Source organism: Sparus aurata, chromosome 8 (assembly GCF_900880675.1).
Source record: "Sparus aurata chromosome 8, fSpaAur1.1, whole genome shotgun sequence".
NCBI classification, from domain to species: Eukaryota; Metazoa; Chordata; class Actinopteri; order Spariformes; family Sparidae; genus Sparus; species Sparus aurata.
In genome coordinates this window covers 1560455-1576417 of record NC_044194.1, presented here as the reverse complement: position 1 = coordinate 1576417, position 15963 = coordinate 1560455, and the positions used below count along the sequence as shown (strand labels likewise).

The 15963-nt window shown below is 44.0% G+C and overlaps 1 protein-coding gene across 2 annotated transcripts in view; it reads right to left on the bottom strand.

Annotated features, from left to right (window-relative positions):
* LOC115586010 (neuronal acetylcholine receptor subunit alpha-7) overlaps positions 1 to 15963 on the bottom strand; it is a 35951-nt gene that overhangs the window by 5777 nt on the left and 14211 nt on the right. For both annotated transcript variants that reach the window (XM_030424732.1, XM_030424731.1), the window contains 5 exons: positions 14262 to 14306; positions 11047 to 11156; positions 8681 to 8760; positions 6959 to 7126; positions 273 to 467 (listed from right to left, as the gene is read on the bottom strand). In XM_030424732.1, coding sequence (XP_030280592.1) covers positions 273 to 467; positions 6959 to 7126; positions 8681 to 8760; positions 11047 to 11156; positions 14262 to 14306 — 598 coding nt within the window. The remainder of the gene's footprint in view (positions 1 to 272; positions 468 to 6958; positions 7127 to 8680; positions 8761 to 11046; positions 11157 to 14261; positions 14307 to 15963) is intronic.

Below are 15963 nucleotides of genomic sequence, written 5' to 3'. Positions count from 1 at the left end.
ACACAAGATGCAATATTGCACTGGACCTTTAAGAGTCTCCAGACGTACAGGTGAGGGTCATATTACATTCATGGGATCAGATGTTTTTAGTTTCAACAGGAAGTAAAAAACAATTTTTCTATTTTTGGAAAGAAAAGTTTTAAACCTTCACTTCAGTGTGAACACATCTGACTGACTCTGCAGGGCCGGCAGCTGCTGCATGGACGGCATCATGCAGTCGTCATGGTGAGTGCTACTCGGTGTCAATAAAGTTTCATACAGCGTGTCCTCACCCAGTGAGATCTTCTCTCCAGAGTCGGCCGGCAGCAGGAAGACGAGGAGTGCGAGGGTGGAGATGAGGACGCAGGGGATGAGGAGGTTGAGTCCGTAGTAGAGCGTCCTCCTCCTCATCACCACAGTGAAGGTCACGTCAGGGTACGGCTCCTTACAGCAGTCGTAGAAACGCTCGTTCCTCCGTCCAGGAACCTCTGCAAGCAGAACGCCCACAACACAGTCGGACACGGAGCAAGAACACGTCTGACACACACAAATGTTCTGGAGGCCGCGGAACGGGTCTCTAGACCCGATCTGCTCAAAGTTTCACATAACTTGTGTTTTCTGTTTCTGTCTCTGTCAACACACAACAAGAGCTTTATAACCTTTTTATATCTCATAACCTGTGGCTCAGGAGGCTTAGCAGGTTGTTCAGTGATCGGTTGGTCCATATCGAAGTGTCTTTGAGCAAGAACCTGAACTGAACCCTGAATTGCAGGTCGGCACCTCACATGGCAGCCACCGCCATCAGTGTATGAACATGAACATGAACTAGTTAGCTAACGCATGCAGTGAGATTCAGACTCCTCAGTCGCTGATTTAAAAGCAGTAAATACAATAATACATTAATTTAAATAAACTTTAGATTAAATGTGACACTTTACATTATAACTGAGGTTATAAGGTCAGACAGCCCGGCCTCATCAGAACCCACACATGAGACCGCTGCTCGAGTCCTAAAGTCCTAAAGTCAGCAGTGAGTTTTTAAATGTTTTAACAACATGTTTATTACCTCACTAAAGTTATATAAGTAACGTAGGTATTTCAACCTAAAACACAACCTATTAGGAAACCTAATCAAACGTATGACAAACGTCCGTCGCCTGTCCACATCACTGACAGACGATACATTAAATAGTTCAGGAAACATAATTTCTTGAAATTCAAAATTCAAAAATTTGATAAGTTGATAAGAATAATTCCTTCACAAATTGGCGTCACGAGCAGGATACCAAGAGAGACTCGCCATGTCTTTGTTTGACGGGATCATAAAGAAACTGTATTTGAGTTACACAACTCATTACACATACTGCAGCGGTCACGTTGTTTTGGTTGTCGCTGACATGATATATTCACTAACTCAGGAAAGACAATTTCTTGATATTTACATGATTAAAATACATACATTCAATACGATTCCCTCCTTTCAAAAGAAATATGTGCAGCTTGCATTAACAACATATCGTTTCAGAAACATTTCTGATTGTAATAAAATTAAAAACAAGAAAAGATCCAGTCAGCGGCTTCAGAGAGACACAATCCTATCAGATGAACAGACAATTATATCACATTAATTAAAAATATGTTCTGATCAAAATAACGAAATAATGAACAGATTTTAAACTTCAGACTTCTTATGGATTGTTTCTGCACCAGAAGATCAGACACATATTCTGAACTTTATAGTGATTCATAAACCAGCAGCAGATTAGAGGCAGAGCAGAGATCAGAGGACCTGACTGATCTCCAGCTCGCTCAGTCTTTAATGAGACTATAGCTGTTTGAAAGTTTGAAAGAAAACTGTTACAGAAGTAAAATCTAAAAGGCCCCATCGCAGACAGATGTACAATAAATAGAAATAAATAGAAATAATAAATGGCAGTAAAAAATGTAGGTTAGGGGGGATTTCCTCACATCGACCTGCAGGCCATTTCATCTCAAATGGTTTAGAAATGTAATTTATTCCTCCACAGGAAAGGTATTTAAACGCCTCACACAAAGTCAAATCCTCCCTGAGCTGCTGCAGGGAGGCATGAAGCCTGCCGAGGACGACTGACAGTAATGAGGCCCGCTCAGGCTTTATTATCGCTACAATAATCTGTCACCATAATGTTTGTGTCGGGGATGGATTCATAAAAAATAGAAAATCAAAAAACGGGATGGATTCACATAAACACATATGGTGAGTGAGAATAACAACCAGGAGCAACCGACTTTATTACTCACAGGGAGGTTTGTATCATCACTTCTCTGGATGCTGTGACCTTTGACCCGTCACCACACTGCTGAGCTCAGAGGACGATTCACCAGATAAGAAGTGTTCAGACTAAAACTATGGTAACTTGTAAGTAACAAGACACACTTCACTGACTGTGGTTCTGAGGTTTCTCCTCATCAGAAAACACAGCCACATGCACACAGCTCATTATGACCCAGAGTCTTGCTGTGGTAATTACTATGGCAGCAAAGGAGGAAGTCAGGAGATGAAGTGTAAAGAGCTACAAAGTTCTGGAGGAGGACGGGGTGGACGGTTGGGTCAAACAGGTCTTTAGGAGTCAAGTTATTCAAACGTACTGCCTGGGAAGGAGTTTTCCCTCTTCAGGTTAAAACTGCTCGGCTTCGGACTCTTCAGGCGCCAACGCACCAAAACTCCATCGGCCAAAACGCCTCCGACAAGAGCTGTCCAGTGCCAATAGTAGTGGAGCTGGTGAGTCAGGGCCGTTACAGACGGACTGATCCTACATTAGATTGTGTTACATGTGACCTGAGGATCACACAACGGAACTCAGGGCGTTGTGCGTCAGGTAAAAAGGGTTAAATACTCCCCGGTCAGGAAGTGGCCTTCAGGATCCGTCATGTTGTTACATGTTCTTCTCACATGTGATGCTTTTGTGCCATAAATACTCAATCGTAACTCAATAAATGTGTAAGTTTAGTGCATCCTGTCTCCTGAACCTTCTTCAGTAACGAGTTGATAAAAAGAATTCCCTCACAAATTGGCGTCACAAGCAGGATGCCAAGAGACCAAACACTCGCCATGTCTTTGTTTGACGGGATCATAAAGAAACTGTATTTGTTGCGATTTGGTGTCTGTGAACACGTCAGAAACATACACAACTCATTACAAGTTTTACGTAAGAACGAGGAGCTGAAGACTGTCGAGACCTTTTTTCTTTCTGCGGTGAACAAAACCTGAGCGCTGTCAGCTCAGTATACAGACTTGACTGAACATTAGGCAGCCATGTTCGTGTTTGACAACTCAAGCTGAGACAGCTGGTATTTAATAGGTTTATTTTGGCCTCAGTGAGTCCTCTCTTTAACTTCCACTTCCTCTATTTCTGGTTATTTAACTGATAAATTGGTGGAAGTAGTGGCAGATAAAACCTCCTGGTTCCACGTTATCCTTCTGCACAGGAGTGCAACATGCATCGCTGCCTTTCATTTGCCTGTACGTCGCTACATTGCTCACTACATTGGTTTTATTCTCTGCTATAGGTGCTGGAGGGGAGGGGCAGAGGGTAAATGGGAAACATGCTGCTGAGATTTTCAATTAAGCTCCCTCTGAACGGCCCATTGGCTGAACAGCATCTCTGGAGGGAGCTCGTTTTCATTCTCGGCTATCTTCTCTTTCCATTTCATACTCTCTTTCATCAGCCGCCGCAAACAGACGAGCTCCAGCTCCCCTGAGACCGAGGACGATCCTGCTCTCATCATTAGCCTCCAACAGCAGCTCTGACTCCATCCTCTGCTGTGCTCTGTGCTTCTGAACTATGTGTTGACTCGACACATCAACAGCAGTAGGCACAAAATGACATTTTTAATGCTGCAGACGTGTTGTTGTTTGAAGGAATCATAACATCCCGGAAAACACAAATCTCTTTCTTTGTGAGGATGAAATGACTGTGATCAGTGTCATGTCTGTGTGTAAGTATAAGGCTGTGGTTAGATTAAAGCTGGAAGACTGGAAGCAGTAGGAAACAGTTCACCTGACATTGTCCAAAAGTTAAAAAATACCAAGATTTAAAGAACAGAAGCTTGAGATGAGTCTCAAATTTACAAATGTCTCCTAAAAGACTGTCAACCAACTGAATCTGCAGGTAATGTTGTCTGATGCTGAAAGTGGAAACAACCTGATCACCAGAATACATGTTAGCCGAGTACGTTTCTACAAAATCACAGAAAAGTTCAACCTGTTTCTTTTTGTTTCAATTTTTCGTCTGTTTAGGATCAATTTTCTATTTTCTCTCTTGTCACAACGCTCTGCTTCTGCTTCGTTTAGGTGTAGGCACAAGAACTACTTGGTAAGAGTTGGGAAAACATAACCTAAATACCTGTTTTATACCAATCACAGATGGCAATGGTCTGACTTCACGTGAAAAACAGGTGGAGGTGTCTCCAGGTGTCCTAAAAATATCCAGAGGTCCAGCTCAAACTGTGGTCGGCTGTTTGGCAGCCACCTTTCCTACACCTCCTGCTGTGACAGGTGGCTAATGGCCCTATAATGTGAATGTGATACGCCACATTTAGTACAAATGTCAGCCTTGGACATCATTCGGTTCATAATGTCCTGGCCAGAATAAAATGTTTGCATTTTATGTTTCTGCAAATCCTGGATACATTGCAGTGTATGATGAGGAGGCGATGGCGGTGGAGTAAGAGCCGAACGAGACACCAACAACCCAGTGAGCACTGTTCAGGTCTGTGTTTCAACATTTGTAAGGGTGAAAACACTGGACATTTTAAATACGTCGGGACATTTTCCAGCTTTGTTAACAAAACAGGTATCTCAAGCCAAGACATGATGTTTCACAATCCTAACCAAGTAGTTAAATTGATAGAAAATTAAAATTGAGCCTAAAGAAATGTTAATTTGCAGAAATGTACGTTACATTCATTCTGGTGATGAGTTGTTGCTCAAGTTTCTAATTATAGCTGTGCTGTTTACAGTGTGCTAAATAATAAATGTGTTGGCTTTTTAAACATGAAATCAGTTTGAATATATTAATATGAATCATTAATATCAATAATATCATATATTAATAACTTGCTCACTGGTCCAGATAATCAGACTGACGGTTGTTGATGTGTTTCACTGCTGGTCGTCAGGCTGTAACTCAGAAACTTCAGACACCAGTGAAGTTATCTGCAGTGTTATTCTGTTGGCTTTCTGTGGTCGTACACACTCATTTCTCTCTCCTTACAACATTACTTTGATTATAATAAAGTTTAATGAGGATGAAGATGCACGAGACAAAACAATGAACTGTAAACCTCACTTCTAATCCTATGAGAACTAATGAACTAAAGGCAGATTTATGACTTTGTTCAAACATTGGACGGTTGTCTGTTCGGGAGGTTTCTGCTCGCAGCATCGTCTGATTCAAGGGAGGGAATGAAAGCTGAAGTTTGACAATATAAATGTCAGTCCTTGGTCACGCTTTGTTTGCGTGATCTGGCATTTGTGGGCAGCTGCTGGTATTTGTCCTGCAGGCAGTGGCAGTGGCGGCGGCGGCGGTTGCGGCAGCGGTGGTGGCGGCGGCTCACATCCGCCTTCAGCTTCAGTGAGCTGCTCGCAGCTGCAGCAGCAGGAGGATTTAATTACCAACAGATTAATGCTGGATGGGAGCGCTGATATGAAACCCTCCTCAGCACACAGACGGGTTGTTCTGCCTCTGAGCGGCTCCATGCTCACAGGTTTTAACGATCCAGTCTGCAGGCCGCCGCGCTCGGATCTAACATTTACAAACCATCGCTGTTGGGGGGAAAACTCCTAAATGTGAGATTATCAGGAACTAATTAAAAACAACTGTTGTTGTTTTGCCAGGATCCGGCTCAGGCTCGGGCGTCTCAGCCGGAGATCTGACCGTGAAATGAGCTTCTGGAGTTTCTTCCCTCCAAGATTTTCTTGTCCTCCACCCGGAGTCTGATGGATCAGATCAGACAGCCTTCAGTGAATTATTAAGAGGAGTTTTCTTTTCTTGTTTCTTTGTCCCCCTTTCTATTCTCTCCCTCCCCTGTTCAGCCCTGTCCACAGAGACAGTTAGTTTAATTAGCATTAAATGTATTGTGTGATATTCAGGATTGACGGACATTTTCAATCCTTTCAAACTGTTGTATCAATATTTGTGTGAATGATTCGTTTGAATTAGTGACAGCAGCTTCACTCCTGAGACTGTGAGACTCCTGAACTCCTCCTCAACCCTCCAGCATACTCAGTACTTTTCTTTTTAACGCACATTTTATTCTACTACTCTGGTGTTGTAAAATCAATATCAAATGAACCTGCCAAAAGTATGTGGACACTGAAAGGCATCACTGGGTTGAAATGTGGTTTAGATACAAGATCGGTTTTTTAAAAAAGGACGAATGAAAATAAATTTCTTCTCACAGTTATTTAATATTTCTTGTCATTTCTTGCTAATCTCTGTTTGAGGACGTTTAAACAAATGATGATTTTGTCCAGACGTCGTGTTTGTCTCTCCCGTCTCATCATGATAACGGTCCACATGCTCCACAAAGAAATGTTTGCTCCCTGTTTGGTGAAGAACTGGACGAGTCGACCTGATTACCTAACAGATTCACGCAGATGGTGTCTGGAACACATGTGTGCTTATATCGGTACACAGAGTTCTATCAGCATGCTGCTGTTCTGACCTGAGGTGACTCATTAACCAGTGTGAGAGGAAGTTCATTCAGGGATTTAATGTTTGGGGACTTAAAACTAACAATTGTTTTCATTAACGATAAAACTGTAGATCATTTTCCCAAAGAATTGATCAGTTGTTGGATCCATAAAATGTAAGAAAATGGTGACAAATCATTGATCAGTGTGCTACCTGACCTAAAGATGATCAGTTTGCTCTCATGGACGAAGACAGAAACCAGAAAATACATGACGTCCAAATAAAGTTTCTTCTGCTCTCACCCACGAGGTCCCACTCTCCGTTGGCGATGTATCCGGTCACATCGGCCTCGATCATCTGCAGGTCCAGAGACCAGCCGCCGTACGTCCACGAGCCGAACTTCAGGTCACAGCGCTGCACGTCGAACGGAAACCAGCGAACGTCGATGTAACAGGTGCTCTTAAATATCCCTGAAGGAAAGAGAGGAAAGGATTGAACGTGAAATAGAAGCTGTGTGGAGGAGGTGAAGAAATCAAACTGTTGAGAAAGAAATGGAGAAAAATAAGGTCAACAAGTTTAGAAAAAGGAGAAAGAAGATGGAAACACTGTTTGTGTGTCGGCTGGAGATCCAAACCACTGACAGAAGTAAAGACGTAAAATAAAACAGAGATAAACAAGCCGGAGGAATTCATAAAGAAGATAAAGATCCAGAAGTTGAGAGGAAATAAATCTGACTTTGACTTTGAACACTGAAGTCGTAACACTGAGTCTTTGAGACAGACGACGAGCTGCGAGGACTAACTGTAATTTAAAAAGCAGGTAAACAGGAAGCTGTGTCTCCCTCGGGACGACCGTGGTGGAGGTTCCCATTAAGTCTGTGAGGATCAGCTGGTGAATTCAATCTGATCCCAAACCAGCTGCTGCCTCCAGAGACGGATGAAAGTTTAATGATCCCCGAGAAGAAATCAGGAACATCAACAACAAGATACGGCAACCAAAAATAAAATATTAAGAACTGAGTAAACTGAGCCGACTGAACGAATACACACAGAAGTGAGGAGGAGATGACGTGCAAAACTAAAAATATGCATTAAAGTTTCATCAGAAGCAGTAAATAAAGAATCATTTCCATTTGGACTCATTGAAAATGTAAATCATGTATTCTGACTGTTATAAATACAGAAAAAGAAACATGAGACATTTGTGGACATTCATTGGCACCAGAATAATGTTTGTTTAGCTTGTTTTCATATTAATGTGAAGCCTGAAGACTGAGCTGGTCTCTGTGATCCTCGTCCCTCCCAACAACACCCCCACCTCGCCCTCATCAGCATCAGCTGGCAGTAATAGAGCTGTTACGACTTTTATTGGTTATTGATTTCTGATCAGCTGATTGAAAGGCCCCAGTTAAAAGTCATGATGAGTGCCAGGTCGTCAATCAGGACCATAACTCCTCCTGACTTCCTCCTGTTGTCCTCATGACCTCCTGCCCACCCCCTGACCCCCCTCGGACCTCGTAAAGCTGCAGGCGACGGGCTCTCGGGTCTGATGGAGTCGTTCATCAGAACCCATCTGAGGAAGTGTGTGAAGAGTGTGTGTGTGTTTACTGGGAGCTGTAACAAATCTAATGACTTCATTAATCTGTCGATATATGAAGATCCGATCGTCTGAGAAGGAGGAGAAGGAGGAGGAGGAGGAGGATCCAATTGAACTAGTCACCACAACATCACCAGACTCCCTTAACAAATGTGTCAGTTTAGTGAGTTGTTGAGTTGGAGACACTTTATAAACTCTGTGAAACTCTGTCTCTGACTCATTCTGCATTATTTGGACCTTCTTGTTCATTCAGCAAATGTTCTACATGAACTTCTTTCTGTCTTTAGGTAGAAACATGGAGTCTGTTTGTCTCAGTGATGGACGGGTGACGTGGTGGATCAATGATTGTGATCAGATCTTTCAGCACAGATGATGATGATGACAGCAGCTCTGAGCAGGACAGCAGAGAGGAGCGGTGGGTGTGTTACCTGGAGGCAGGTACTGGCAGTAGCCGGTGGAGTTGACCAGGATGTTGGTGTGGAAGGAGGCATCGAACCTTTCGTCAGCACTGTGGAGGGACACAGATTAACAGTCAGTGACGAGTATATCATCGTTTCATCGAGGCTGCAGCTGATCACACACAATCACCTGCAGCTGTCACTTTACCTGAACCTCCTCTGACCAGCAGTGAGTAGAAACATCCAGTTTAACCTCAAGTTTCTAAATGTCCTCACTTCTCTCAAAATGTCCTCACTTTCTTATGAATGCCAACTTTTGAACTGTCAACTGTCAAGGTCTGAAACTCATCATTGAGTAAAATACAGACACACACAGACAGACAAGATACGTTATAAACCATCACTCGTCAATAACAACATTGAGGATACAAGAGGTGAATATTTAAAGACCCCTCACTGTCTGAATGACAACATAAGAATTTATTAAAAGCATTTTAAAATCTGTCTCTTTTAAATTCTGTCCACAACACACACACACACACACACACACACACACACACACACACACCAGGTTTCAGACTGATCCCTGCAGCTTTCTGACTTTAATGTCGTTCGTCTGGAAAAACAGCCGTTCTGTTCTCTTCTTCACATCTAAACCATAAATATAATGTTTCTCCTCTTAATCTTGTTTTGATTCTTGCGATTGTAGCTGAACTTCTTTTACAAGATAAATGTCATGTTCGTGTTCTGATATCGAGGAAAAGAAGCAGATTGTTTGGAGGAATCTGGAGATGCGGGAGCAGGCGGAGCTGATCAGTTAAATGTTGGTATTTTACATTAATGCACACAGCAATATGTTAATAACAACACGTGTGACATCATCACCAGCATTACGTCTTCAGTCGTGGTGGAAACTTTAAAGCTCTTGTGTTTCTGTCACTTTGTCTCAGTTACATTCATGAAGTTTGGTTCCTCTTTTATTTCAAAGCTTTGATGTTGAAATTAAAACTGGACCAACACTAAAACACATTGTTGGATTAAAATAACAACATTACTTCTGTAACCTTCTCAGGGATCTGTCACAAACTGGTTATCAGATGTTTTAAACCCACAAATATCAATATCAGTAAAACCTGAAAGAATGTTGGGCTGCTAAACGAGCACTGTTGGCCACCAGAGTTTACAAAAGGTTAAAGAAGCAACTGTGTCATCACTTTTCTTAAGATCTCTATGAACTGGACTCAGTTTCCAGAGAGGAATATTGGCTTTTGAAAGAGGAGAACTCAGACTACAGAACCACAGTGAGTTTGCTGAAGAAGTTGACTCGGTGCCCAACAATAATTCAGAGTCAGAGTCCGGGCCAGAACATCGGCCCGTCTCATTAAAACCAGCAGGTCAATATTCCCTCTGACAGTAACGCCCCCCCAGGCCGGGATCTAACTTTTGCTGGGTTAATGAGCCGAGATGCTCGTCAGCACCCAGCAGAGATCCTCCCACAGCCGGCGGCTCTGAAGTGTGTTAGGTGTTAATCCCGACAGGGAGCGAGCTCGTCCTGATAACAGGAGGGAATTAGCTGAATTGGCTTGTTTACTGAATCACGACCGAGGGATGAAAATAAACCGTGAAGTAAATGAGATGTGTTTGTCCTCGTTCAGAGCGACGCACCGTGAACTCAAACATCCTCAATCCAACCGGCGACTAATTGATCCTGTTGTTCCGTCTCCGCTCTGACATTTAAGTCCACAGAAGAAGAACTCAGTGGAGACGCAGCGAGCGCTTCTCTGAGCCACGGATCAGAACACGCAGACACTGAAGCTCTGAAGTCAGAACACAATGATCAGTGAGAAGACGAGCAAACAGTCGAAATGATTCTGTTCTGTTCTGATGACCCGCTGACAGGTGATGTATTACTGATGACAGCCTGGTAGATAATCAATACTGTAGATCAGGACCTGAGAATACTGAAACTAAATATCATAGCTCTCAGAGGAAAATAAGGTCTCAGAACACTGTTGGAAGACGGAGAGGTGGCAGGGTCCGCCACATGTAAACAAAGGTCTATTTGTTTGTCCAGTTTATCCAGTCATGAAAACAAAGAGAGTTTGATTATTTCAACATGATCTTTCTCATATTTCTTTCAGGTAAGACAACAATTGATCTGGCTGAAAATGACTATGTTACTGATAACTTTGTGCGTTAAAATAACTAAATATTGAGTTTTTCTTTCACAAACATCAACCTGTCGGTCACCTGGGCAACCTGCGTCCCTCCTCTGCTGGTGTGATAATCACTACAGGTACTACAGTCGCTGCCGAGAGACAAATGTGAACATGAGCTGTCATGAAGCAGCTCCAGCACACAGTTCAGGTTCTGGGTTGAGTGTCTCGGTTGGGCACCTGTTGTACAGCAGGATGTCGGGCCTCCAGATCTGACTGTCGGGGAATCTGACGTTGGCCACGCCGGGAAAGTCGGATGTGTTCCACTGCAGGTAGAAATCTGTCCAGTACTGCAAACACACACAACACACACACACGTTAATGCTGATATACACACCGACACTGACACAAAAACAAAGAAAATATGTTTTCAGTCACTTACAAACATACTTTTAACTGTCTGTGAAGAGAAAATGAAACATTCAACACACATCTCCATGACCCTGTCTCAAACGCTGTCTTACAAACTCCACTTCTAATTAGAATTAATATCATTAAACCGGGTTAATACATGTAACTATAGTGATGTACAACGATGGTCCGGTGCTCCTGTCGCTGGTACGCTGACATTATTTATTCTGGGAGTCAAACTATCTGTTAGTTTAGGTCCGAAAGTGTGTTGACTATGAAAACAGACTTTTAGCTCCTGCTGGTGTGAATACATCACTGTGTATTAAACACACTGTCCCTGTTTAATAAGCTGTCAGGTAGATAATCAGCTCATGAAACATCATTTCATGATTGTTTTCTACAGAATTCAGTTTATAATTCAGGGAATAAGCTCTGACAATAATACAAATGTTGTCTCATCTTTGTTTGACCTCTGTGTGTCACACGGTGAAGTCTCGCCTGCACTGATGGATCTTACAGCCATCGTTAGCTCGCGAGCTGCCAGCAGACATCAGGACGGAGCTGATGTCTGATTAGCATACAAAGCTCTTCTGGCCGGTTCGGTCCTCATTACATGTCAGAGCCTCTCCGAGCTCTTTGCTCTCTGCTGATGGTTTGAGGCTGTGAAGACTGAAGGTCGCCCGTCTTTTGCAGGCTTGTTTACTTCCTGTCACTCAGCTGAAAGGTTTTCGCCAGAGGAACGCAGGAAAAGTCACGGCTGCAGAGAACAATCACAAGACGACACTGAAGTTCACGTCCGAACACTCGAACTAAACTCTGGTGACTTCTGGGATATGAATGTTTTCTAAAATGTATTAAATGTTTAAAGTGAGAGGATGACAGATCTGAGATCAGCTCTGCAGCTCCTCTTGGTTAAAATCCTGCAGAGAAGTTGTCTCATGTCAAACCACCTCAGCTCCCGTCATCGTTATTCTCCAGTTAAAACAGGAGCCGAGGCTACAGAGAGCAGTGAGCCAGATATCAGAGGCATCTGTCGAGTGTTTCCATGTATCTTTAATGAGCAGGTGAGGATGTCTGCGCTCGCTGGTCTCATGTCTGTCCGGGTTCAAAGGCTCCGAGAGTCCGAACTGGACGAGACCAAAAGAAGCCCGCTCGCTAGAGGAAAGTCGAGCTGATGCAATCAGACGAGGTTCAAAAAGATTCAAAAGGGGAAGAAAAAAAAGCACCATGAAGTCCAGACACTCACAAATCGGTCCAACATTTAAATGTGGGCTCAGTCTGGACCTGTGGTACCGACCTGATAGTGTTTAATAAAAGGATCATCAACCGGACAGAGTTACTGCTTCTCTTTAGATCTCTGCCGGCATTTTAATTCTTTCTTTTCAACACGACTAAACATGTAAAGACCAACTGCCGGCCCGGAGAGAGACGCAACGCAGGACCGTCAGAACCACTCTGAGGGTTCAGTTCTCTCAGAGACCTACGAGGAGCTGCGATCACACCGCTCGTCTTCATGTGGGAGCTGCAGGTAATCCCACCAGATCATTAAAAATCAAATGGTGTGACAAGAAAACTCAGCATGTAGCTCAAAGCTAAGCTAAGCTGCTTTGTTCAGATACGATCGCCTGGTTCCGTCTGTTCATTACAGAAGTACTGTGTGTTTCTCCTCTGGTTCAGTTCAGAATTGTGTGTTTTCTGTGTTTGTTCAGCGGCTGAGCTCAGTGAACAAACAGCTTAGAAGTGAAAAGAACACAAAATAATGAAATCAGTATAAAGTGAAGCTCTTCAGGAGCCCTGCAGGTAGAAATCTGCTCCCGAGTGTCGACGTCGATTCTGTTTTTAGTCTTAAAGTTTCTCGTTTGCCAGAAGAAAAACTTCCAAAAGCTGCAGAAACACTCTGACATTCAAAAACCCGACGAGGCTGCAGAAATGTTTCCTCTCGCTCACAGGCAGGAGGAGGAGGAGGAGGAGGAGCAGCAGAGGCCGCCAAATTAAATAAAGCTAAAGACTAGCTGGTCCTGGGAGGGTTCTGTGGTTCTGTGGGCCTGTGGTTCTGTGGGGAGGAGATGCCGGGCCTCTGGGGAGGAACCAACCTTTCCATGTGAGCGCAGCAGATTAGGCGGATTAGTGCTTCTCCGCTCTACAAACAGGAGCAGATATGAAACCTAATTAAATTTGGACAGCTGCATGAAACAGGCTCAGAAGCTCTCTTAATGAATCGCTACGCTCTCCATTAGCTCTGACATTCACACCAGCGCCGGTCCGGCCCAGCGAGAGGCGCAAAGAAACGGTTCTTCATCGTTCAAGAGAACAGAGACAGAGCAGCAGCTGACATCAGAACCGCGTGACGAGCCAGGACGTGTCGGGCGTCGGACCGACGACTCGAGCAGCGGATGAAGAATTTTCGGAAACAGAAAAAGAAGTTGGCTTGCTGTTCGCTGCCGGCTGGATCGAGTTTTTCTCCATCACAGAAAACTTATCTGGGTCAAGTACCAGAGCTGGAGTTCTGTGATTCCTCCAGAGTCTCCCTGGAAGCCGAGCTGAAGGAAGGATGTGGCGATGCGCTGCAGGCTTCCATTTATCATCAATGTTTACTCAGTTTCTTCCCCTGGAGTCAGTTTACACACCGACCCGCCAGCCCACTGGCACCAATAGGCCCATCAGTCACGGCTGGGAGCGACACGGGTTTAATTTTCTGTAATGGACCTGTGGTCCCAAACCAGCAGAGCAGTGTGACAGCAGCAGCAGGCTGGATAAAGGTCCAGGCCCGGCAGAGGTTTGGATCACTCACACTGAGCTGTGGATCGTTAACTCCATTAACTCCACAGACATGAAGGTGTGAAAGCGTCCACACAGGAAACAGACGGAGAGATAAAAACTGCAGCGTCCTGACTGTGTGACCTCTGACGGGTCAGAACACAGGTAAAGTCTGTTTCTGGCTGACGATCAATCAGAACAAAGAGCCTCGTCCTTCTGAATGAACATCGTCCTTCTGAATACAAAGCGTTCGTCTTTCTGTTTTACTTGTTTGAGGGGAAACTCACCAGCTGCAGCCAGATGTTGGTGGTCAGCACCTGGTTCTTCTCATCCTGCAAACAGAGAAACAACAACTGAGTCACTGCAGCCACCGTTAGTCAGTCCACTCCCCGCTCTCTCTTTCATCCTTTAAATTAATCTTCAGCGTGGCGGCGTTCCAGCGGAGCGCAGGATGAATATGAATAATGTCAGTTTGATGAATGTCCGGCCCGTTAATACATTCTCAGGTGGCCGAGTGCACGCGGGAGTAAACGCTGGGCGGAGGAGAATCTTCCAACGTGACGACGGCTTCATGCACCGACCTTTACTTAGCTCAACACTGAATGTGTCTGCTAAATACATATATACTGATGTATCCATAGAAACACACACACACACACACACCATCTACCAAATGTGGATTCATCCGCTCCTGATAATAGTTTCCAAAAACAACATTTTGAAACATTTTACTTCTTCAGCTGGATTAGTTGAGTTTGGAGCTGACAGCGACACACAGGACGTCTCAGTGCTGCAGGATCGAGTCCTGATTCTGGAATATAAGTTCACATTTCCTGTTCCAGCGTCTGGAAGTCAGCGTGTTGGTGATAAGACGGTTAGTCGACGTAAAATAACGTCAGTTAATACGGCGCTTTAATTTTAAAGCAGTGAGTCCTGAAGAAGAAGTAAAACCTGAAACTGTCTGATATCGTCTCTGAACATGTTGTTCGTGACATGGTGGCATTTCTACGTTTCATCTTATGTTCCCCTTATATATAAACATGAGCTGACCACAGTTGACGACACCGCGGGATGTTTCTGACCTCTGGACGACTCCAGCTGTGTCTGAAGTGACAAAACAGGAATTTAAGGCCAAATTCTGATCATTTCCTGACCAGAACCGGAACATGAGCAACATAAAGGTTTGGAACGTATCTGCTTATATCAAGTCTGTCAGAAATCATCCATGTTTCTGAATCATCAGAAACGATCCGTCAATGATCCATCGCATGGTGTCGAGTGAGTCTCACTCTGAACACTTTGTATTTTTACTTTACATCATTTTGTAGACGTCATAGTTGTTAAATGATCTTTTTTCTGTTGATCAGGGACAAAAAGTCAAATTAAATCTGCACTGATTCAGTGTCCGGATGGGGATGAAGATTTTTCCACAGTTGTATGAATCTGGAGTGATTCTGGAGTAAATATGTAACTACGACGACGTGGAAACTAAACACAGTGAAAAATGAAGTTCTGTCACTGTGACAAGAATACAAACAGAACCTGTCGGAGCTCAAAGGAGGTCCGGTGTGCAGCGCAGCAGTTACACTCAGTACTTCATCTGTACTGTGGATCGCTCTCGTGCTTGCTGGACTTTGGATTGAAGCTGTTTGTGTGTTTCTTTAAAAGCAGCACTCTCATCTGGCTGTGATGTCGATTGGTCACCTGGCTGATAAAAGACGCCCTCACACTGCACAGAAACGATGCAGTCAGTCGTGTTGAGGTATCGACGGCATGCAGGAATGTTTCATCACGGTCACGGAGGCAGCAGCCTGAATGTAAAGCTCATCCTGTCCTCTCGACCTCAGCAGCAGAGTTCAGCTCTGCTCAGACCTCAGCCTCACCTGGGAGACAGGCAGCGGAGCGGCCAGCTAGAAAGAAAACCTTCTGGTCTGGATATAAAACTCAGAGTCAGCGAGGCAAAACAGAAGCAGCTGTGAAACTGTGCTG